This window comes from Engystomops pustulosus, unplaced genomic scaffold (genome assembly GCF_040894005.1).
Source record: "Engystomops pustulosus unplaced genomic scaffold, aEngPut4.maternal MAT_SCAFFOLD_162, whole genome shotgun sequence".
Classification (NCBI taxonomy): Eukaryota; Metazoa; Chordata; class Amphibia; order Anura; family Leptodactylidae; genus Engystomops; species Engystomops pustulosus.
The window spans coordinates 212103-237359 of record NW_027285042.1 but is presented as its reverse complement, the minus strand read 5'-3'; the positions used below and the strand labels follow the sequence as shown (position 1 = coordinate 237359).

The following is a 25257-nucleotide window of genomic DNA, read 5'->3' as shown; positions in this document are numbered from 1 at the left end:
GGCATTTTAAGCAGTAACTTACTTCTACCTGTTCTTCCACATCTTTCAATCGTATCGGCCCCCTGAGGCCACCAATACAGCTAATGAAGTGTCGCTTAAGTTGCCTGGGACTGCAGGAAGATTTGGTCCTATTTGATGAACTCTGTCGTGGGGCGATGGTCTAAGTGCCCACAGAAATGGCTCTGAGTGCCACCTCCGGCACCCGTGCCATAGGTTCGCCACCACTGGCCTAGATGCTAAATAATGAATACACAACCAGCAATGCTGGTTAGCGGGGAAGCAGTGACTCCTTGCATCATATATCAATATAATGCAAAGAATACAGTCACCAGCTTCATGGTCTGTCTTTGACAATATCACATGGACCGACCATGACTAATATTAAACTCCAATTACTCAGATTCTACTGGTGATGTGTCGGGAAGAAAGTTTGTACAATGATTTCAGTATTTCTATAGATCAAAAAGGTAAAATAGAAAAAAAGTTGGCAAAGATGTACATAGCCCATCATTTGGGGGAAGTGCTGCATACATTGAGGGGCAGCTATTCATTTCCCCGCTGCTGGCCGGATGTACTAGGAGGCTCCAGTCTAGAGTAGGTCTGCACTGGCAGAGATTTCAGCTATAGTCTCTGCCACTTTTCCATTTCATTCACACAGTAACAGGTGCCCAACGTGGCAGGGAGCAAAACTAACAAGACTGGTGGAGTTGGGTCGTTATATATGCCCTGTCCAACAGAAACCTGGCAGACAATGCCGTAAAAATTTCCCTTATTGTGCCTACCTTAACCCAAAACTGCACCTCTTGTATTTTGGTGATTGATACTTATAAAGGAGAATGTTATATCATTGTCCTGTTTTGATGCATCCTGTGATCTTCTCTCCCTTGGCAGCAGCTGCCTGACACCTACTGCTAAAATGTATTTTGTTGTGCATTGATATTCTCTGTCTATATTAGACTTTCATTAGTGCTGTATGAGCTGAGCCAGAATTTCTGTCACCTTACATATTGAAGAGGTTGCACCAGATACTGCCCCTTACCATAGTCCTCAGGTGACACACTCTCATACAGAGGATCTGCCTAATACTCTACCAGCTTTACTAGAATAATCCCTTCATTTCTTTGTATTCACTATTTTATGTTCTTGGATGGGTCATTTTCCTCAACATATTGGCACTTTATTTCTTCACATCTTTATTTAAAGGGGAACAACTTCCTTCTTCAGGATTTTGTGACGGGTCTGTAGTAAATACCTCTTTCTTTGTATTCAGGGACAACCATTTATTATGGGGATGGAATGACCATGGAATGTGTGGAAGCGCAGACAATGTTCCTGTCCCGGCAGGGATCTGTCATTCCTCATCCGGATGCGGCACTGGACACTCCCCGCTTCTGTGAGCATCTCCAGGTCAGAGCACATCCCATATTTTACAGTGATACCGCTGTGCTCAGCAATTTCCAGCGCTCCCATAGAATTGAATGGAGCATCAGGGCGTAACAATCAAACTTTGGACAAGCCCTTAAATGTTCTGTAATGACAGCAATCTCTTTTCTGCAGTGATATTTGACAAACTGCTGAAAATGAAAGAATGTGAAGTAATATTGTAGATTTTATATTACCGCATCACTTACCTACAAATGGCTACCTAGAAAGGAAGAAGTATGAGTTCCAGCTTCTTGCTCATGCAATGACTTTCAGCGCACATTCCAGTTTTATGCTTTCTCCAAGATAGTTTTCTATAGAGCAGGCAGCAGAAATTACAATACAAAATTTATTTCATGCACATTTCTGCATAACATTTTGCATGCATCTTTGCCCAAAACATATTTGCATACAATGCAGGTTTGTTCTTATTTTGAAAGATGTTTTCAGATTTGCAAGTCCCAGCATATAATTAACACATTTTGTGTGAAATCCAATTTTGATCATTGAATAAGAACAATCTATCAGGATTCCCGCCATGTTTCAGTTACAAGAGACCTAATATGGACAGTCCCTTTAGGCCAGTTGTGGTCAGATATAGGCTCCATATTCACAAGCATGCCAATGAAAACAGGAAAATAAAATCCAGATATTCACAAGTCAAAATCTTCACTGTCCATATAGAGACGCTATAGAGTGTGTGGTCAATGTGACCGATGGCTGCCAGAGTGCACTTCTTGTTTAGAGCTGTCAGTCTGTATACAAAAAGTCAACCCCAAGCAGATGAGTTCACAGGTTAAAATCTTTACAGTTTGCTACATAATGTATGTAAAAGAAAATCTATGCATTTTACCTCTGAACAGCATCCTCTGCATCCTCACATCATGCAAGTCATGCTTAATAAAGAAATAAAGAAATAGATTCCTCTGCAGTTTTACATTTGGCAGCAGACGAGGCTGAATCGCTTCCCGAACCCTGCGGGGAGGTCCGGTGCCTGATGTCGCTGTGTTTGTCCATATGGTGAGTCTTTCGTGCACATCGGCCCAGGCCGCCATGGCTGCCCCTGTTTGCATATTTAGCAATGACACGATGCTCTTTGTAAGAACATGCCTGTAAAGAATACAATGAAGACTTAAGACTCCTCCGTGGTCTTTCAAGCTTGTCAGTAATTTTAAGAAAGAAATGAGAAGAAGTAGGTCGAGCTACATGCAGAGGCAGCCATTTTCTTCTCCAATAGAACTTAGTTGTCATTTCCATGCAGCTGAATATTGCTTTCTACTTTAATAGGTGCCCATGCAACAACTCATCCTACGTGCGCAGACTCTTGCAGGGTTCCTATGGCTCAAAGAATATCCTGAGAGATACCGATTCTTCCTTTGTCTCCGTTTTTTCCACCAAAGGACAGAAGCCAGTGAGATCCAATGTTAGCCAAGAGAAAAGCATCAAACTAGCAAGACACTAGCATATGTGGTCCTATGTACCGAGATCATGCAGCGTATGGCCCGCTCCCCTTCACCTTTCTCTAGTGGACATTGTGCTTATCAGTGGCACCGGGGTGCTACTGCTGGAAACGGGAGCATGGTAAAGGGAATGATTACAAAGCTTATTAGACCATTCTCTGCTACTGATCCATGCTACAAGATGAATGGGAGAGAAAGAAGAGTGAGAGGCCAAGCGTGGACCCAGTAACGTTACATATGACTCTTATTTTAAGAAGCTTCATTTGGAAGATGAAATGCAAGGTACAGCAGTGGATCATAAAGTTGAATGGACTAAGAATGAAGTCAACAGTGTAGCCATTTCAGCGGGATTCCCATGCAGTGTTACATGCTGAGAGTCGTATCACTTGGCAACAAAATCCAACGGAGCCAAACTATGGAGAGATGACAAGATGAGAGATCACAGAGGACATGACAGCGTCTGCTCCGAGTCTGCCTTATACACGTGCTTTGTTCTGTGCCTCAGGGCTGACTTTTCTTTCCACATGCATTGGCAATATTTCCAGCATTTTGGAAGAAAAACCATTTTGAAATATTGTGGATGAGACGGTTAGACATCTTAGACTCTACATATAGCGAGCTATCTGCATCTGCCTGGCAAGGCTCCACACCATATTCTCCTATACTAGAAATGGGGATAATTGGAATCTGCAGCTGCTATCTTGTGTCTACGTGGCGGCACCGGCAGCTGCTGACATACAATTTGGGATGGGAATGCAGGATTTCGTACACGATTCCTCCTGTTGCCATAGTGATACCACCCACTTGCTTGCAGCTACAGACATAGCATGCAGCCATTACACATGCAGAGGGAACATGGAATCAGATTATGACAGTAAAAACAATAACATACGTCTGATGGGCCGACAAGTGGTGACAAAACCAATTTTTTTTTTGGCCACAAACATTGTTTGGCACATAGGAGACACGGTATTTGTGTGTATCTGGTTGTCTATGGACAGGATGTGTGTGCAGCTATCGCTCTGTGTATATGACCCCCTGGTCAATGCCGTGCCATTCACTGAGTATGTATGTAACAGTCACAGGTCTGTATAGAACTGGTTCCGCTAAGTATCTCTAGCATCTCAGTGGACACAGGCACATCATGGGTTAGACCTGGGGTTCTGAATGCAGCATTGTACAGGTCAGCCCTACGCTGCTCACTAACATTGTACAGTGGAAGACTTGGGATAGAACACAGCATAAACATGAAGCGTCTGCAACCCTTGCATCTGCTGACACGGCACAATCCCCGGCTATCGGTTCTCTGATAAAACTCATCTACATACCCTTTCTGACTCCTCCATCGGGCGTGCTTGGATAATCATCGGGTGAAAGGAGAAAGTAGGGTCCACCTTTCTCCCGAGTGTTAGACTGCGTAAAGGACAGGCCCTCATCGGGCGTTATAGTCTGGTCTATGTGGGGACAATCTTCATTTGCCAACGCTGCTTTGGCCACCTCTCCATTCAGTTTGGAATCTTCAAATATAACAAAGAGGCTATTGAAACACTGATCATTGCAGTAAATAATAGAAGGATGTGGAGCTCATTGCAGCATGCCAGTGGAAATGACCCAATCACGCCCAACAAAACAGACTGTGGAGCAACTTTTTGGCTAAATCAACTAGGTTTTTTTAAGGTCCCTTCTATACTCACGAGTGTAATGCGATGAACTCGCAACGTGTGCTGCTCGGATCGCACGGCCGGACGCTGCAAAACGGAACAGAACTCAGCATGTCAGCTCAGTTCTGGTTTGCAGCGCTGGGGCCGCACGATCCGGGCAGCATGCGTTGGGAGTGTGATGCGAGTTCAAATCATGGATTTCTATAAATATACTCATTTGTGTAAATTCTGTTTTCTTATCTAGTTTAAAAATGTAGTCTCCATTTCTTTGTGACCAAAGAAGAAGGAGGCTGGAGATGTTGGCAGATTGGACACATAATGATAGGGGTAAGGGATAAGGAAGTCTACAGTCCCTGTCACTATTCAGCCTTGTAGTCCCCCCTCGTTCTGTGTTCAATGTCCCATAATGAAAGATTTAAAATAGAGGAAAAACTGAAATCGTGCATGGACATAAATATTCCACTTGTTGCCTTGTACTTGGCTGTGACTGCAGCCTCCAGTATTTTTGGGTATACAAGGGTTAATTATTAGACAGTACTTCATCATGCAGATTACAATAGACCTTGTTCTTTCATTCATGTAATACCCCGGTTAGATGGCTTCATGCAGAAAATCATCTTGGAAGTGATATGCAAATTTGTCGTATAAAATCAGGGCTGAAGTCAAATCCTCCTGCCTATGAATATCCCTTACGCTGTTATGGTGTGTCCTCCTGCCTATGAATATCCCTTACGCTGTTATGGTGTGTCCTCCTGCCTATGAACACCCCTTACGCTGTTATGGTGTGTCCTCCTGCCTATGAACACCCCTTAAGCTGTTATGGTGTGTCCTCCTGCCTATGAACACCCATTACGCTGTTATGGTGTGTCCTCCTGCCTATGAACTCCCCTTACCTTGTTACGGTGTGTCCTCCTGCCTATGAACTCCGCTTACGCTGTCATGGTGTGTCCTCCTGCCTATGAACACCCCTTACGCTGTTATGGTGTGTCCTCCTGCCTATGAACACCCCTTACGCTGTTATGGTGTGTCCTCCTGCCTATGAACTCCGCTTACGCTGTCATGGTGTGTCCTCCTGCCTATAAACATCCCTTACGCTGTTATGGTGTGTCCTCCTGCCTATGAACTCCCCTTACGCTGTTATGGTGTGTCCTCCTGCCTATGAACACCCCTTACGCTGTTATGGAGTGTCCTCCTGCCTATGAACACCCCTTACGCTGTTATGGTGTGTCCTCCTGCCTATGAACACCCCTTACGCTGTTATAATGTGTCCTCCTGCCTATGAACTCCCCTTACGCTGTTATGGTGTGTCCTCCTGCCTATGAATATCCCTTACGCTGTTATGGTGTGTCCTCCTGCCTATGAATATCCCTTACGCTGTTATGGTGTGTCCTCCTGCCTATGAATATCCCTTACGCTGTTATGGTGTGTCCTCCTGCCTATGAACACCCCTTACGCTGTTATGGTGTGTCCTCCTGCCTATGAATATCCCTTACGCTGTTATGGTGTGTCCTCCTGTCTAGGAACACCCCTTACGCTGTTATGGAGTGTCCTCCTGCCTATGAACACCCCTTACGCTGTTATGGTGTGTCCTCCTGCCTATGAATATCGCTTACGCTGTTATGGCGTGTCCTCCTGCCTATGAACTCCCCTTACACTGTTATGGTGTGTCCTCCTGCCTATGAACACCCCTTACGCTGTTATGGTGTGTCCTCCTGCCTATGAACACCCCTTACGCTGTCATGGTGTGTCCTCCTGCCTATGAACACCCCTTACGCTGTCATGGTGTGTCCTCCTGCCTATGAACACCCCTTACGCTGTCATGGTGTGTCCTCCTGCCTATGAACACCCCTTACGCTGTTATGGTGTGTCCTCCTGCCTAAGAACACGCCTTACGCTGTTATAGTGTGTCCTCCTGTCTAGGAACACCCCTTACGCTGTTATGGTGTGTCCTCCTGCCTATGAATATCCCTTACGGTGTTATGGTGTGTCCTCCTGCCTATGAACACCCCTTACGCTGTTATGGTGTGTCCTCCTGCCTATGAACACCCCTTACGCTGTTATGGTGTGTCCTCCTGCCTATGAACACCCCTTAAGCTGTTATGGTGTGTCCTCCTGCCTAAGAACACCCCTTACACTGTTATGGTGTGTCCTCCTGCCTATGAACACGCCTTACGCTGTCATGGTGTGTCCTCCTGCCTATGAACACCCCTTACGCTGTCATGGTGTGTCCTCCTGCCTATGAACACCCCTTACGCTGTTATGGTGTGTCCTCCTGCCTATGAACACCCCTTACGCTGTTATGGTGTGTCCTCCTGCCTAAGAACACCCCTTACGCTGTTATAGTGTGTCCTCCTGTCTAGGAACACCCCTTACGCTGTTATGGTGTGTCCTCCTGCCTATGAATATCCCTTACGGTGTTATGGTGTGTCCTCCTGCCTATGAACACCCCTTACGCTGTTATGGTGTGTCCTCCTGCCTATGAACACCCCTTACGCTGTTATGGTGTGTCCTCCTGCCTATGAACACCCCTTACGCTGTTATGGTGTGTCCTCCTGCCTATGAACACCCCTTACGCTGTTATGGTGTGTCCCCCTGCCTATGAACACCCCTTACGCTGTTATGGTGTGTCCTCCTGCCTAAGAACACCCCTTACGCTGTTATAAAGTGTTCTCCTGTCTTGGAACACCCCTTACGCTGTTATGGTGTGTCCTCCTGCCTATGAACACCCCTTACGCTGTTATGGTGTGTCCTCCTGCCTATGAACACCCCTTACGCTGTTATGGTGTGTCCTCCTGCCTATGAACAACCCTTATGCTGTTATGGTGTGTCCTCCTGCCTATGAACTCCCCTTACACTGTTATGGTGCGTCCTCCTGCCTATGAACACCCCTTACGATGTTATGGTGTGTCCTCCTGCCTATGAACTCCCCTTACGCTGTCATGGTGTGTCCTCCTGCCTTTGAACACCCCTTACGCTGTTATGGTGTGTCCTCCTGCCTATGAACTCCCCTTATGCTGTTATGGTGTGTCCTCTTGCCTATGAACTCCCCTTACGCTGTTATGGCGTGTCCTCCTGCCTATGAACACCCCTTACGCTGTTATGGTGTGTCCTCCTGCCTATGAACACCCCTTACACTGTTATGGTGTGTCCTCCTGCCTATGAACACCCCTTACGCTGTTATAATGTGTCCTCCTGCCTATGAACTCCCCTTACGCTGTTATGGTGTGTCCTCCTGCCTATGAATATCCCTTACGCTGTTATGGTGTGTCCTCCTGCCTATGAATATCCCTTACGCTGTTATGGTGTGTCCTCCTGCCTATGAATATCCCTTACGCTGTTATGGTGTGTCCTCCTGCCTATGAACACCCCTTACGCTGTTATGGTGTGTCCTCCTGCCTATGAATATCCCTTACGCTGTTATGGTGTGTCCTCCTGTCTAGGAACACCCCTTACGCTGTTATGGAGTGTCCTCCTGCCTATGAACACCCCTTACGCTGTTATGGTGTGTCCTCCTGCCTATGAATATCGCTTACGCTGTTATGGCGTGTCCTCCTGCCTATGAACTCCCCTTACACTGTTATGGTGTGTCCTCCTGCCTATGAACACCCCTTACGCTGTTATGGTGTGTCCTCCTGCCTATGAACACCCCTTACGCTGTCATGGTGTGTCCTCCTGCCTATGAACACCCCTTACGCTGTCATGGTGTGTCCTCCTGCCTATGAACACCCCTTACGCTGTCATGGTGTGTCCTCCTGCCTATGAACACCCCTTACGCTGTTATGGTGTGTCCTCCTGCCTAAGAACACGCCTTACGCTGTTATAGTGTGTCCTCCTGTCTAGGAACACCCCTTACGCTGTTATGGTGTGTCCTCCTGCCTATGAATATCCCTTACGGTGTTATGGTGTGTCCTCCTGCCTAAGAACACCCCTTACACTGTTATGGTGTGTCCTCCTGCCTATGAACACCCCTTACGCTGTCATGGTGTGTCCTCCTGCCTATGAACACCCCTTACGCTGTCATGGTGTGTCCTCCTGCCTATGAACACCCCTTACGCTGTCATGGTGTGTCCTCCTGCCTATGAACACCCCTTACGCTGTTATGGTGTGTCCTCCTGCCTATGAATATCCCTTACGCTGTTATGGTGTGTCCTCCTGTCTAGGAACACCCCTTACGCTGTTATGGAGTGTCCTCCTGCCTATGAACACCCCTTACGCTGTTATGGTGTGTCCTCCTGCCTATGAATATCGCTTACGCTGTTATGGCGTGTCCTCCTGCCTATGAACTCCCCTTACACTGTTATGGTGTGTCCTCCTGCCTATGAACACCCCTTACGCTGTTATGGTGTGTCCTCCTGCCTATGAACACCCCTTACGCTGTCATGGTGTGTCCTCCTGCCTATGAACACCCCTTACGCTGTCATGGTGTGTCCTCCTGCCTATGAACACCCCTTACGCTGTCATGGTGTGTCCTCCTGCCTATGAACACCCCTTACGCTGTTATGGTGTGTCCTCCTGCCTAAGAACACGCCTTACGCTGTTATAGTGTGTCCTCCTGTCTAGGAACACCCCTTACGCTGTTATGGTGTGTCCTCCTGCCTATGAATATCCCTTACGGTGTTATGGTGTGTCCTCCTGCCTATGAACACCCCTTACGCTGTTATGGTGTGTCCTCCTGCCTATGAACACCCCTTACGCTGTTATGGTGTGTCCTCCTGCCTATGAACACCCCTTAAGCTGTTATGGTGTGTCCTCCTGCCTAAGAACACCCCTTACACTGTTATGGTGTGTCCTCCTGCCTATGAACACGCCTTACGCTGTCATGGTGTGTCCTCCTGCCTATGAACACCCCTTACGCTGTCATGGTGTGTCCTCCTGCCTATGAACACCCCTTACGCTGTTATGGTGTGTCCTCCTGCCTATGAACACCCCTTACGCTGTTATGGTGTGTCCTCCTGCCTAAGAACACCCCTTACGCTGTTATAGTGTGTCCTCCTGTCTAGGAACACCCCTTACGCTGTTATGGTGTGTCCTCCTGCCTATGAATATCCCTTACGGTGTTATGGTGTGTCCTCCTGCCTATGAACACCCCTTACGCTGTTATGGTGTGTCCTCCTGCCTATGAACACCCCTTACGCTGTTATGGTGTGTCCTCCTGCCTATGAACACCCCTTACGCTGTTATGGTGTGTCCTCCTGCCTATGAACACCCCTTACGCTGTTATGGTGTGTCCCCCTGCCTATGAACACCCCTTACGCTGTTATGGTGTGTCCTCCTGCCTAAGAACACCCCTTACGCTGTTATAAAGTGTTCTCCTGTCTTGGAACACCCCTTACGCTGTTATGGTGTGTCCTCCTGCCTATGAACACCCCTTACGCTGTTATGGTGTGTCCTCCTGCCTATGAACACCCCTTACGCTGTTATGGTGTGTCCTCCTGCCTATGAACAACCCTTATGCTGTTATGGTGTGTCCTCCTGCCTATGAACTCCCCTTACACTGTTATGGTGCGTCCTCCTGCCTATGAACACCCCTTACGATGTTATGGTGTGTCCTCCTGCCTATGAACTCCCCTTACGCTGTCATGGTGTGTCCTCCTGCCTTTGAACACCCCTTACGCTGTTATGGTGTGTCCTCCTGCCTATGAACTCCCCTTATGCTGTTATGGTGTGTCCTCTTGCCTATGAACTCCCCTTACGCTGTTATGGCGTGTCCTCCTGCCTATGAACACCCCTTACGCTGTTATGGTGTGTCCTCCTGCCTATGAACACCCCTTACACTGTTATGGTGTGTCCTCCTGCCTATGAACACCCCTTACGCTGTTATAATGTGTCCTCCTGCCTATGAACTCCCCTTACGCTGTTATGGTGTGTCCTCCTGCCTATGAATATCCCTTACGCTGTTATGGTGTGTCCTCCTGCCTATGAATATCCCTTACGCTGTTATGGTGTGTCCTCCTGCCTATGAATATCCCTTACGCTGTTATGGTGTGTCCTCCTGCCTATGAACACCCCTTACGCTGTTATGGTGTGTCCTCCTGCCTATGAATATCCCTTACGCTGTTATGGTGTGTCCTCCTGTCTAGGAACACCCCTTACGCTGTTATGGAGTGTCCTCCTGCCTATGAACACCCCTTACGCTGTTATGGTGTGTCCTCCTGCCTATGAATATCGCTTACGCTGTTATGGCGTGTCCTCCTGCCTATGAACTCCCCTTACACTGTTATGGTGTGTCCTCCTGCCTATGAACACCCCTTACGCTGTTATGGTGTGTCCTCCTGCCTATGAACACCCCTTACGCTGTCATGGTGTGTCCTCCTGCCTATGAACACCCCTTACGCTGTCATGGTGTGTCCTCCTGCCTATGAACACCCCTTACGCTGTCATGGTGTGTCCTCCTGCCTATGAACACCCCTTACGCTGTTATGGTGTGTCCTCCTGCCTAAGAACACGCCTTACGCTGTTATAGTGTGTCCTCCTGTCTAGGAACACCCCTTACGCTGTTATGGTGTGTCCTCCTGCCTATGAATATCCCTTACGGTGTTATGGTGTGTCCTCCTGCCTAAGAACACCCCTTACACTGTTATGGTGTGTCCTCCTGCCTATGAACACCCCTTACGCTGTCATGGTGTGTCCTCCTGCCTATGAACACCCCTTACGCTGTCATGGTGTGTGCTCCTGCCTATGAACACCCCTTACGCTGTCATGGTGTGTCCTCCTGCCTATGAACACCCCTTACGCTGTTATGGTGTGTCCTCCTGCCTATGAACACCCCTTACGCTGTTATGGTGTGTCCTCCTGCCTAAGAACACCCCTTACGCTGTTATAGTGTGTCCTCCTGTCTAGGAACACCCCTTACGCTGTTATGGTGTGTCCTCCTGCCTATGAATATCCCTTACGGTGTTATGGTGTGTCCTCCTGCCTATGAACACCCCTTACGCTGTTATGGTGTGTCCTCCTGCCTATGAACACCCCTTACGCTGTTATGGTGTGTCCTCCTGCCTATGAACACCCCTTACGCTGTTATGGTGTGTCCTCCTGCCTATGAACACCCCTTACGCTGTCATGGTGTGTCCCCCTGCCTATGAACACCCCTTACGCTGTTATGGTGTGTCCTCCTGCCTAAGAACACCCCTTACGCTGTTATAAAGTGTTCTCCTGTCTTGGAACACCCCTTACGCTGTTATGGTGTGTCCTCCTGCCTATGAACACCCCTTACGCTGTTATGGTGTGTCCTCCTGCCTATGAACACCCCTTACGCTGTTATGGTGTGTCCTCCTGCCTATGAACAACCCTTATGCTGTTATGGTGTGTCCTCCTGCCTATGAACTCCCCTTACACTGTTATGGTGCGTCCTCCTGCCTATGAACACCCCTTACGCTGTTATGGTGTGTCCTCCTGCCTATGAACTCCCCTTACGCTGTCATGGTGTGTCCTCCTGCCTTTGAACACCCCTTACGCTGTTATGGTGTGTCCTCCTGCCTATGAACTCCCCTTACGCTGTTATGGTGTGTCCTCTTGCCTATGAACTCCCCTTACGCTGTTATGGCGTGTCCTCCTGCCTATGAACACCCCTTACGCTGTTATGGTGTGTCCTCCTGCCTATGAACACCCCTTACACTGTTATGGTGTGTCCTCCTGCCTATGAACACCCCTTACGCTGTTATGGTGTGTCCTCCTGCCTATGAACACCCCTTACGCTGTCATGGTGTGTCCTCCTGCCTATGAACACCCCTTACGCTGTTATGATGTGTCCTTCTGCCTATGAACACCCCTTACGCTGTTATGGTGTGTCCTCCTGCCTATGAACACACCTTACGCTGTCATGGTGTGTCCTCCTGCCTATGAACTCCCCTTACGCTGTTATGGTGTGTCCTCCTGCCTATGAACTCCCCTTACGCTGTTATGGTGTGTCCTCCTGCCTATGAACACCCCTTACGCTGTCATGGTGTGTCCTCCTGCCTATGAACATCCCTTACGCTGTTATGGTGTGTCCTCCTGCCTATGAACTCCCCTTACGCTGTCATGGTGTGTCCTCCTGCCTATGAACTCCCCTTACGCTGTTATGGTGTGTCCTCCTGCCTATGAACACCCCTTACGCTGTTATGGTGTGTCCTCCTGCCTATGAACACCCCTTACGCTGTTATGGTGTGTCCTCCTGCCTATGAACACCCCTTACGCTGTTATGGTGTGTCCTCCTGCCTAAGAACACCCCTTACGCTGTTATGGTGTGTCCTCCTGCCTATGAACACCCCTTACGCTGTTATGGTGTGTCCTCCTGCCTATGAACACCCCTTACGCTGTTATGGTGTGTCCTCCTGCCTATGAATATCCCTTACGCTGTTATGGTGTGTCCTCCTGCCTATGAATACCCCTTACGCTATGGTGTGTCCTCCTGGAAGACATCTGGACATCAGCAGAGGAGGCCTTGAGAGCTTGGCCCACATTTATTAAAGTGTCTGTGCCAGTTTTGTGTTGTGACTGTTCTGTGTCCGACAAGACAGACAAATGTGCGGCTGAAGAGGCTGTTACTACTAGACCGTGCGCCAAATTAATTACTGACCGTGCACCACATTAATTACTGACCGAGCGCCACATTAATTACTGACCGAACAACACGTTTATTACCGTCCGAGCGCCACGTTTATTAATGACCGCGCACCACATTTATTACCGACCGAGTGCCACGTTTATTAATGACCGTCTACTACATTTATTACCGACCGTGTGCCACATTTATTACCGACCGTGCGCCACGTTTATTACCAACCGTGCGCCACATATATTACCAACCGTGCGCCACATTTATTACTGACCGTGCGCCATTTATTACCGACCGTGTGCCACGCTTATTACCAACCGTGCGCCACATTTATTACCGACCGAGCACCACATTTATTACTGACCGTGCGCCACATTTATTACCGACCGTGCACCACATTTATTACCAACCGTGCGCCACGTTTATTACCAACCGTGCGCCACATTTATTACCGACCGAGCACCACATTTATTACTGACTTGCACCACAATTCTGCAGCATGAACAAAGTGCACCCAGAAAAAGTTGCTGCACACTTGCAAGGTGCGACACAATTCATGAATCTGGCGCCCCCTGCACACTACACTATGTGGGCCCTTGACTTCAGGAGTGACCAATATGACTTTGTGAATAATTGATAAATATGACTAATATGAATAATTTGCGCATCACTTGAAAGTTGATTTTGACACCTTACTGGGGTATACAAAGGTTTTAATGTGGTTGGTTATGGTCCTGGCAGTACCTGGTTGCTGCAGGCTGCTTCCATTAGAATTATGGAGGCTACTATGCTCCGGGATGCTTTTAGTGCAATATAAGAAGATGCCTCAAAACAAGCTTTCCAATGACCTCTAGAGGCAGCTCACACCTCACACCTCACCTGCAGTTCTCTGATCCTCCTGTTTCTGAACACAGTTCTCTCCACATTTACTAGTGATGCAATAAGGCACACGGCGCACGTTTTTCTTTACTGGCGCCCCCTGCACACACAAAAGGCGAATTACCTAAGTGCACTCAGTTAAACCGGTGTGCACCACTATTATGTGGACGGACATAGTGCAGCCGCAATACACTACTGGCGCAGTGGGGAAGTGACACATGCAGGATATCGGACCCATGATCTTAGTGACTGCCCGCACAGCGCATTATACACGGATAATGCACTTACATGCACCAAGAAGAAGGTGAACTCCGGGCACATTACCGAGGAAGCAACACATGCAGGATATCGGGTGAACGATCTTAGTGACTCCCCGCACAGCGCATTATACACGGACAATGCACTTACATGCACCAGGAAGAAGAAGGAGAACTCCGGGGACCTGAGCGGGGAAGCGACACATGCAGGATATCGGGTGCACGATCTTAGTAACTCCCCGCACAGCGCATTATACACGGACAATGCACTTACATGCACCAGGAAGAAGAAGGAGAACTCCGGGGACCTGAGCGGGGAAGCGACACATGCAGGATATCGGGCGCAGGATCTTGGTGACTCCCCGCACAGCGCATTATACACGGACAATGCACTTACATGCAACAGGAAGAAGGAGGTGAACTCCAGGAACCTGAGCGGGGAAGCGACACATGCAGGATATCGGGCGCAGGATCTTAGTGACTCCCCGCACAGCGCATTATACATGGACAATGCACTTACATGTACCAGGAAGAAGAAGCAGAACTCGAGGGACCTGAGCGGTTAAGTGACACATGCAGGATATCGGGTGCAGGATCTTAGTGACTCCCCGCACAGCGCATTATACACGGACAATGCACTTACATGCACCAGGAAGAAGAAGGTGAACTCCGGGGACCTGAGCGGGGAAGCGACACATGCAGGATATCGGGCGCAGGATCTTAGTGACTCCCCGCACAGTGCAATATACACGGACAATGCACTTACATGCACCAGGAAGAAGAAGGTGAACTCCGGGGACCTGAACGGGGAAGTGACACATGCAGGATATCGGGCGCAGGATCTTAGTGACTCCCCGCACAGCGCATTATACACGGACAATGCACTTACATGCACCAGGAAGAAGAAGGTGAACTCCGGGGACCTGAGCGGGGAAGCGACACATGCAGGATATCAGGCGCATCCTCGTCAGACAGTCCGGATTGGGGATCGCGCAGGTAAGAATTGTGCCCCACTATCTGCAAAGACTAGTTTTCACAATTACACCTAATTAATGAATTTGCAACTTTTCATTTTTGATGCAAGTATTGGTGCAAGTTGACTCCAGTCCCTCCCTGGTATATGTTCTGTGGGTTAGGGATGGACCGGAGCCAGAATTGGAAGTTGGGCAATTTTCAGTGTTTGGAATAAGGGGTCACTATTCCAAACACTGAAAGTCTTGCAACTTCCAATTCTGGCTCTTGTCTAGTCCAGCTCCCGATTTTACTGCGTCTTGTATCGAGTACCAATCCAACACAGGAAGTCTGTCTGTTAGGCAGACGAAACCAATTCAAGGATTTGTACAAAGAGCCTCCACGTTTAGGATGTGGGTAAGTAACCTTAGGTGGATCCATCTCTTCTTGTCTTTCCATTTGGGTTAGCTTTCTCCTCGTGTTTCTGGGCTCTACAAGCAGTTCTTTCCCCCTTAAGTCTTGGAGCTTAGGGTGAAGTTCTATCCTGATTTTGTCTCTAAAATCTTCAAATATTTCCATGTCTTGTACAATTACTAGAATTTATTGCAAGACAACTCAAGATGATCAAACAAAAAAGAGGCAACCAAATGAATGTTTCAAGCTGCAAATTATAGAAATATTTATGTCCGTGCAAAATTTTCTTTTTTTAAACATTAACCCCTTCCCACCTTACGCCAGATATATCCAGAACTGAGCTGATGCCAGTTCAGCTCGTTACTGACCCTACACCCCATTGTAACGCCCGTGGTCAGAGTGACCTCCGACCGCAGGTGATTAACATGTTGAATGCGCAACTTTCAATGCCTTCAGGGGGATTCTCCCCCCCCCCCACGATTGCCCAAGCCCTCAAAGCGCCACTCATGGGGGCACTTACTATTGCTATGGCAATCCCGCAATCCAATCAGGATCTTACAGGCATCTGCACAGACTGAGAGTGATACGGTAATATCTTGAAATACATCAGTATTACAGGATATTATAGTTTGCTTGTTCATGTCCCATAGTGAGACTAAAAAAAATTATAAACAAAAGCATAACCAAAGTTTTAAAATAAAAGTAAATAAAAGTCACATATAATGGGGAAAAAAGTGAACCAAACCCTACACATATGGTATTAACGCATCAATAACAACCAAAAAACAATAAAACTATATCATTATTGAACCTGCTCGATGAACACTGTGAATAATAAATGCCATAAAAAGCGATCACAAAAAAACGCATCTATGCCAGAAGGGTACTGGTGTAAAGTACAGAATGCCTGACAAAAAATAAGCCCTCAACCAACAAAAAATGAAAGTCTTATATCTGTAAGAAGATGGCGATGCAAAAACTATAGATTTTTCCCCAATTTATAGTATGTTTTATAATACAAAATTTGTCAAACGTAAGAAGAAGATAAAGAAATGTGGCGTAGTCGGGGAGTGGTACTGACTGCGGGGAGTGGCGTAAAATTAAACCCAGCGCAGGCCCCCAACCGGATACAACGAAAATCCGAAGCCTCTTGATGTATTCAGCTGCCCACGAGCAATCTCAAAAATGTCTAGAGGGTTATACTGAAGTGTCAAAAATCAATTACTGAGTTGATGTTCTCCCTACTGACCCCAACAAAAAGTTAATACATTTTCATAATTTTCATCAATAGGACAAAACCCTTCATAACAAAATGCATCTCATCCTGTAAAAGATAAGCCAATGCCTCCTACATGTGCCCCTGCTGTGCCTATACAACAAGGAGTTAAAAAGTAAAATGTTTTTTTTTTACCCTTTTTTATACACACTGCATTGGCTGCTTCAATATGCACCCAATGCTAAAAGGAGCACTGTATTGGGGCAATGAATCAGAAAATGTAAATGGGCCATTGGACAAACTAGACTGTTCCAAGGCCCACGGCATTGGGTAGGGCCATTCATGCCGGGTACCAGCCCGTCTCCTCCGTCACTACCGGGGCTTGGGCCCAAGCCAATACTGCATGTGACTCAGCAGAGAATGCCTCCGTGTGACTCAGCCGAGACTGCTCACATGTGACTCAGCAGAGACTGTTCCAGTGTGACTCACCCGAGACTGCACCCATATGACTTAGCCAAGACTGTGTCTGTTTGACTCAGCCGAGACTGCACCCATGTGAGTCAGCTGAGACTGCACCCATGTGACTCAGCAGAGACTGCACCCATGTGATTTAGCGAGTTTGTGCCAGTGTGACTCAGCCGAGACTGCACCCATGTGACTAAGCCGAGACTGCACCCATGTAACTCAGCCGAGACTGCACCCATGTGACTCAGCCGAGACTGCACCCATGTAACTCAGCCGAGACTGCACCCATGTGACTCAGCCGAGACTGCACCAATGTGATTTAGCCAAGTTTGTGCCAGTGTGACTCAGCCGAGACTGCACCCATGTGACTTATCTGAGACTGCACCCATGTGACTCATCTGAGACTGCACCCATGTGACTCAGCCGAGACTGCACCCATGTGACTCATCTGAGACTGCACCCATGTGATTTAACCGAGTTTGTGCCCGTGTGACTCAGCTGAGACTGCACCCATATAACTCAGCCGAGACTGCACCCATGTGACTCAGCCGAGACTGCACCCATGTAACTCAGCCTAGACTGCACCCATGTGACTCAGCCGAGACTGCACCCATGTGACTCAGCCGAGACTGCACCCATGTGACTCAGCTGAGACTGCACCCATGTGACTCAGCTGAGACTGCACCCATGTAAGTCAGCCGAGACTGCACCCATGTGACTCAGCCGAGACTGCACCCATGTGACTCAGCTGAGACTGCACCCATGTAACTCAGCCGAGACTGCACCCATGTGACTCAGCCGAGACTGCACCCATGTGACTCAGCCGAGACTGCACCCTTGTGACTCAGCCGAGACTGCACCCATGTGACTCATCTGAGACTGCACCCATGTGATTTAACCGAGTTTGTGCCCGTGTGACTCAGCTGAGACTGCACCCATGTAACTCAGCCGAGACTGCACCCATGTGACTCAGCCGAGACTGCACCCATGTAACTCAGCCGAGACTACACCCATGTGACTCAGCCGAGACTGCACCCATGTGACTCAGCCGAGACTGCACCCATGTGACTCAGCTGAGACTGCACCCATGTAAGTCAGCCGAGACTGCACCCGTGTGACTCAGCCGAGACTGCACCCATGTGACTCAGCTGAGACTGCACCCATGTAACTCAGCCGAGACTGCACCCATGTGACTCAGCTGAGACTGCACCCATGTGACTCAGCCGAGACTGCACCCTTGTGACTCAGCCGAGACTGCACCCATGTGACTCAGCTGAGACTTTGCCCGTGTGACTCAGCTGAGACTGCACCCATGTGACTCAGCCGAGACTGCACCCTTGTGACTCAGCCGAGACTGCACCCATGTGACTCAGCCGAGACTGCACCCATGTGACTCAGCTGAGACTGTGCCCGTGTGACAGAATTGGGACTGCACGTCTCCTTGTTTACTCTCTCCTTACCAAGAAGTGCCCCACAGTCTGCTACATGATATTCACAATCTATTAAAATCTCCCGAACATATTTACAGACAATTTTCAGAATTACATTTGTGACTTTCCTTGAGAGAACACAAAAGAATTGTCAGCAGGAGTTTCTAGTAAGTGGAGTGCGCGGCGGCTGATTCATTCCACGTTTATTCTTAGCTCATGAGACGTCTGAGTATTTGACTCCCTGCTGAATCTTACGTTACCCGCTCTGTTTTCCTGTCAATTAAAAGTGTTCAATGCAAAAATACCCAGAAGCTGAAATATCCAATAGCAGGAATAACTCTGGGCTCAATGCACTAGGGCTGTGGTCACATGTCGAGGATTTTATGCATGAAGCTATTCTTAGGGATCGGGATGTTACTATCTATACCCTATAGACATGTCACATACAGAAATAGATAGAAAAAAGAAAACGGCAGCACTCCCAGTCGCCAACTGCAGAAGAGGGAGTAACTCTGTTTCGGATCAGGTGTATATTCACTTTTTTACCATTGGGTGTGCTGCTACTTTCTTTTGATGCCAGGACTTGAGCCCAAACTCTTCTCATGCATTATGAACTTTTTAATGATAGATCCACAGAGAAGGCAGGACTCCAGCCAGATAAGTGCTCTTCATAAAGCATTCGTCCTGTCTCCCCGTGGATCTACGCGCAAGTAACGTGGCCAGTAACAAGGTTTTCCTGCTGTGCTGCTCAGCACTTTCCTTATTTTAGATAGATATTTGGATGTGACATAGATAAATATATGAAAGGGCTACGAGAGCCTTTCCATTGATCTGGTGGACCATTACCAATCTACACTCTACTATATGTGATCTGTATATAGGAGCTGCAAGGAATGCATGTCTACTGTTCTCTCTGCTGAAAAATTAAAACAAAAAAAAAAAAGTAAAGGGGTAAAAAAAAAGAATAAGTTTAAGATACCCCCCCAAAAAAACCTGAATATTTAATCCGACACAGTAACCAACTATGTTCTGGTCCAAGACAAGCAGTGTCTGCCATGTTCTGGTCTGTGGTGAGCAGTGTCAGCCATGTTTTGGTATGGGGCAAGCAGTGTCAGTCATGTTCTGGTCTGTGGGACGAGCAGTGTAGCCATGTTCTGGTCTAGGACGAGCGGTGTAGCCATGTTAGGGTGTGGGATGAGCAGTGTAGCCATGTTCTGGTCTAGGACGAGCGGTGTAGCCATGTTAGGGTGTGGGATGAGCAGTGTAGCCATGTTCTGGTCTAGGACGAGCGGTGTAGCCATGTTAGGGTGTGGGATGAGCAGTGTAGCCATGTTCTGGTCTAGGATGAGCGGTGTCTGCCTTGTTCTGGTCTAGGATGAGCGGTGTCTGCCATGTTCTGGTCTAGGATGAGCTGTGTCTGCCATGTTCTGGGCTGTGGGACGAGCAGTGTAGCCATGTTCGGGTGTGGGATGAGCAGTGTAGTCATGTTCTGGTCTAGGATGAGCTGTGTCTGCCATGTTCTGGTCTGGGACGAGCAGTGTTTGCCATGTTTGGGTGTGGGACGAGCGGTGTAGCCATATTCTGGTCTGGGACGAGCAGTGTAGCCATGTTCTGGTCTGTGGTGAGCAGTGTCAGCCATGTTTTGGTATGGGGCAAGCAGTGTCAGTCATGTTCTGGTCTGTGGGACGAGCAGTGGAGCCATGTTCTGGTCTAGGACGAGCGGTGTAGCCATGTTAGGGTGTGGGATGAGCAGTGTAGCCATGTTCTGGTCTAGGACGAGCGGTGTAGCCATGTTAGGGTGTGGGATGAGCAGTGTAGCCATGTTCTGGTCTAGGACGAGCGGTGTAGCCATGTTAGGGTGTGGGATGAGCAGTGTAGCCATGTTCTGGTCTAGGATGAGCGGTGTCTGCCTTGTTCTGGTCTAGGATGAGCGGTGTCTGCCATGTTCTGGTCTAGGATGAGCTGTGTCTGCCATGTTCTGGGCTGTGGGACGAGCAGTGTAGCCATGTTCGGGTGTGGGATGAGCAGTGTAGTCATGTTCTGGTCTAGGACGAGCGGTGTCTGCCATGTTCTGGTCTAGGATGAGCGGTGTCTGCCATGTTCTGGTCTAGGATGAGCTGTGTCTGCCATGTTCTGGTCTGGGACGAGCAGTGTTTGCCATGTTTGGGTGTGGGACGAGCGGTGTAGCCATATTCTGGTCTGGGACGAGCAGTGTAGCCATGTTGTGGTCTGGGACGAGCAGTGTAGCCATGTTCTGGTCTAGGATGAGCGGTGTAGCCATGTTCTGGTCTAGGACGAGCGGTGTCTGCCATGTTCTGGTCTAGGATGAGCGGTGTCTGCCATGTTCTGGTCTAGGACAAGCAGTGTCTGCCATGTTCGGGTGTGGGACGAACAGTGTAACCATGTTTTGGTCTGGGACAAGCGGTGTCTGCCATGTTCGGGTGTGGGAATAGCAGTGTAGCCATGCTCTGGTCTAGGATGAGCGGTGTCTGCCATGTTCTGGTCTAGGATGAGCGGTGTCTGCCATGTTTTGGTCTAGGATGAGCGGTGTCTGCCATGTTCTGGTCTGTGGTGAGCAGTGTCAGCCATGTTTTGGTATGGGGCAAGCAGTGTCAGTCATGTTCTGGTCTGTGGGACGAGCAGTGTAGCCATGTTTTGGTATGGGGCAAGCAGTGTCAGTCATGTTCTGGTCTGTGGGACGAGCAGTGTAGCCATGTTATGGTCTAGGACGAGCGGTGTCTGCCATGTTCTGGTCTAGGATGAGCGGTGTCTGCCATGTTCTGGTCTAGGACAAGCAGTGTCTGCCATGTTCGGGTGTGGGACAACCAGTGTAACCATGTTTTGGTCTTGGACGAGCGGTGTCTGCCATGTTTGAGAGTGGGAATAGCAGTGTAGCCATGCTCTGGTCTTGGACGAGCTGTGTCTGCCATGTTCTGGTCTAGGACGAGCAGTGTCTGCCATGTTCGGGTGTGGGAATAGCAGTGTAGACATGTTCTGGTCTGGGACGAGCAGTGTAGCCATGGTTTGGGTCTGGGATGAGCAGTGTAGCCATGTTTTGGTTTGGGATAAGCAGTGTAGCCATGTTCTGGTCTTGGACGAGCAGTGTAGCCATGTTTTGGTCTGGGATGAATGGTGTCTGCCATGTTTTGGTCTGGGATGAGCGGTGTCTGCCATGTTCTGGTCTAGGATGAGCGGTGTCTGCCATGTTCTGATCTAGGATGAGCGGTGTCTGCCATGTTCTGGTCTAGGATGAGCAGTGTCTGCCATGTTCTGGTCTGGGACGAGCAGTGTAGTCATGTTCTGGTCTGTGGTGAGCAGTGTCAGCCATGTTTTGGTATGGGGCAAGCAGTGTCAGTCATGTTCTGGTCTGTGGGACGAGCAGTGTAGCCATGTTCTGGTCTAGGACGAGCGGTGTCTGCCATGTTCTGGTCTAGGATGAGCGGTGTCTGCCATGTTCTGGTCTAGGACAAGCAGTGTCTGCCATGTTCGGGTGTGGGACGAACAGTGTAACCATGTTTTGGTCTGGGACGAGCGGTGTCTGCCATGTTCGGATGTGGGAATAGCAGTGTAGCCATGCTCTGGTCTGGGACAAGCGGTGTCTGCCATGTTTTGGTCTAGGACGAGCAGTGTCTGCCATGTTTGGGTGTGGGAATAGCAGTGTAGACATGTTCTGGTCTGGGACGAGCAGTGTAGCCATGGTTTGGGTCTGGGATGAGCAGTGTAGCCATGTTACAGTTTGGGACAAGCAGTGTAGCCATGTTCTGGTCTTGGACGAGCAGTGTAGCCATGTTCTGGACTAGGACGAGCAGTGCAGCCATGTTTTGGTCTGGGACGAGCGGAGTCTGCCATGTTCTGTTCTGGGACGAGCAGTGTAGCCATGTTTTGGTCTGGGACGAGCAGTGTAGCCATGTTCGGGTGTGGGAATAGCGGTGTCTGCCATGTTATGGTGTGGGAATAGCAGTGTAGCCATGTTCTGGTCTGGGACAAGCGTTGTCTGCCATGCTCGGGTGTGGGAATAGCAGTGTAGCCCTGTTCTAGTCTAGGACGAGCAGTGTTTGCCATGTTTGGGTGTGGGACGAGCAGTGTAGCCATATTCTGGTCTGGGACGAGCATTGTAGCCATGTTCTGGTCTGGGATGAGCAGTGTAGTCATGTTCTGGTCTAGAATGATCGGTGTCTGCCATGTTCTGGTCTAGGACGAGCAGTGTAGTCATGATCTGGTCTGTGGTGAGCAGTGTCAGCCATGTTTTGGTATGGGGCAAGCAGTGTCTGCCATGTTCTGGGCTGTGGGACGAGCAGTGTAGCCATGTTCGGGTGTGGGATGAGCAGTGTAGTCATGTTCTGGTCTAGGATGAGCTGTGTCTGCCATGTTCTGGTCTAGGATGAGCGGTGTCTGCCATGTTCTGGTCTAGGATGAGCTGTGTCTGCCATGTTCTGGTCTGGGACGAGCAGTGTTTGCCATGTTTGGGTGTGGGACGAGCGGTGTAGCCATATTCTGGTCTGGGACGAGCAGTGTAGCCATGTTGTGGTCTGGGACGAGCAGTGTAGCCATGTTCTGGTCTAGGATGAGCGGTGTAGCCATGTTCTGGTCTAGGACGAGCGGTGTCTGCCATGTTCTGGTCTAGGATGAGCGGTGTCTGCCATGTTCTGGTCTAGGACAAGCAGTGTCTGCCATGTTCGGGTGTGGGACGAACAGTGTAACCATGTTTTGGTCTGGGACAAGCGGTGTCTGCCATGTTCGGGTGTGGGAATAGCAGTGTAGCCATGCTCTGGTCTAGGATGAGCGGTGTCTGCCATGTTCTGGTCTAGGATGAGCGGTGTCTGCCATGTTTTGGTCTAGGATGAGCGGTGTCTGCCATGTTCTGGTCTGTGGTGAGCAGTGTCAGCCATGTTTTGGTATGGGGCAAGCAGTGTCAGTCATGTTCTGGTCTGTGGGACGAGCAGTGTAGCCATGTTTTGGTATGGGGCAAGCAGTGTCAGTCATGTTCTGGTCTGTGGGACGAGCAGTGTAGCCATGTTATGGTCTAGGACGAGCGGTGTCTGCCATGTTCTGGTCTAGGATGAGCGGTGTCTGCCATGTTCTGGTCTAGGACAAGCAGTGTCTGCCATGTTCGGGTGTGGGACAACCAGTGTAACCATGTTTTGGTCTTGGACGAGCGGTGTCTGCCATGTTTGAGAGTGGGAATAGCAGTGTAGCCATGCTCTGGTCTTGGACGAGCTGTGTCTGCCATGTTCTGGTCTAGGACGAGCAGTGTCTGCCATGTTCGGGTGTGGGAATAGCAGTGTAGACATGTTCTGGTCTGGGACGAGCAGTGTAGCCATGGTTTGGGTCTGGGATGAGCAGTGTAGCCATGTTTTGGTTTGGGATAAGCAGTGTAGCCATGTTCTGGTCTTGGACGAGCAGTGTAGCCATGTTTTGGTCTGGGATGAATGGTGTCTGCCATGTTTTGGTCTGGGATGAGCGGTGTCTGCCATGTTCTGGTCTAGGATGAGCGGTGTCTGCCATGTTCTGATCTAGGATGAGCGGTGTCTGCCATGTTCTGGTCTAGGATGAGCAGTGTCTGCCATGTTCTGGTCTGGGACGAGCAGTGTAGTCATGTTCTGGTCTGTGGTGAGCAGTGTCAGCCATGTTTTGGTATGGGGCAAGCAGTGTCAGTCATGTTCTGGTCTGTGGGACGAGCAGTGTAGCCATGTTCTGGTCTAGGACGAGCGGTGTCTGCCATGTTCTGGTCTAGGATGAGCGGTGTCTGCCATGTTCTGGTCTAGGACAAGCAGTGTCTGCCATGTTCGGGTGTGGGACGAACAGTGTAACCATGTTTTGGTCTGGGACGAGCGGTGTCTGCCATGTTCGGATGTGGGAATAGCAGTGTAGCCATGCTCTGGTCTGGGACAAGCGGTGTCTGCCATGTTTTGGTCTAGGACGAGCAGTGTCTGCCATGTTTGGGTGTGGGAATAGCAGTGTAGACATGTTCTGGTCTGGGACGAGCAGTGTAGCCATGGTTTGGGTCTGGGATGAGCAGTGTAGCCATGTTACAGTTTGGGACAAGCAGTGTAGCCATGTTCTGGTCTTGGACGAGCAGTGTAGCCATGTTCTGGACTAGGACGAGCAGTGCAGCCATGTTTTGGTCTGGGACGAGCGGAGTCTGCCATGTTCTGTTCTGGGACGAGCAGTGTAGCCATGTTTTGGTCTGGGACGAGCAGTGTAGCCATGTTCGGGTGTGGGAATAGCGGTGTCTGCCATGTTATGGTGTGGGAATAGCAGTGTAGCCATGTTCTGGTCTGGGACAAGCGTTGTCTGCCATGCTCGGGTGTGGGAATAGCAGTGTAGCCCTGTTCTAGTCTAGGACGAGCAGTGTTTGCCATGTTTGGGTGTGGGACGAGCAGTGTAGCCATATTCTGGTCTGGGACGAGCATTGTAGCCATGTTCTGGTCTGGGATGAGCAGTGTAGTCATGTTCTGGTCTAGAATGATCGGTGTCTGCCATGTTCTGGTCTAGGACGAGCAGTGTAGTCATGATCTGGTCTGTGGTGAGCAGTGTCAGCCATGTTTTGGTATGGGGCAAGCAGT

The 25257-nt window shown here is 49.2% G+C and overlaps 1 protein-coding gene across 2 annotated transcripts in view; it reads right to left on the bottom strand.

The window, feature by feature from the left end:
* Window positions 1-1753: 1753 nt before the first annotated feature.
* Window positions 1754-25257, bottom strand: part of KCNC1 (potassium voltage-gated channel subfamily C member 1) — a 148546-nt gene continuing 125042 nt past the window's right edge. The window contains exons 3-4 of one of the 2 annotated variants that reach the window (XM_072131873.1): window positions 4211-4399; window positions 1754-2532 (exon numbers count right to left, since the gene is read on the bottom strand). In XM_072131873.1, the coding sequence (XP_071987974.1) occupies window positions 2498-2532; window positions 4211-4399 (224 nt within the window). In that variant the 3' untranslated portion in view covers window positions 1754-2497. The remainder of the gene's footprint in view (window positions 2533-4210; window positions 4400-25257) is intronic. The other variant, XM_072131874.1, reaches the window with a different exon arrangement.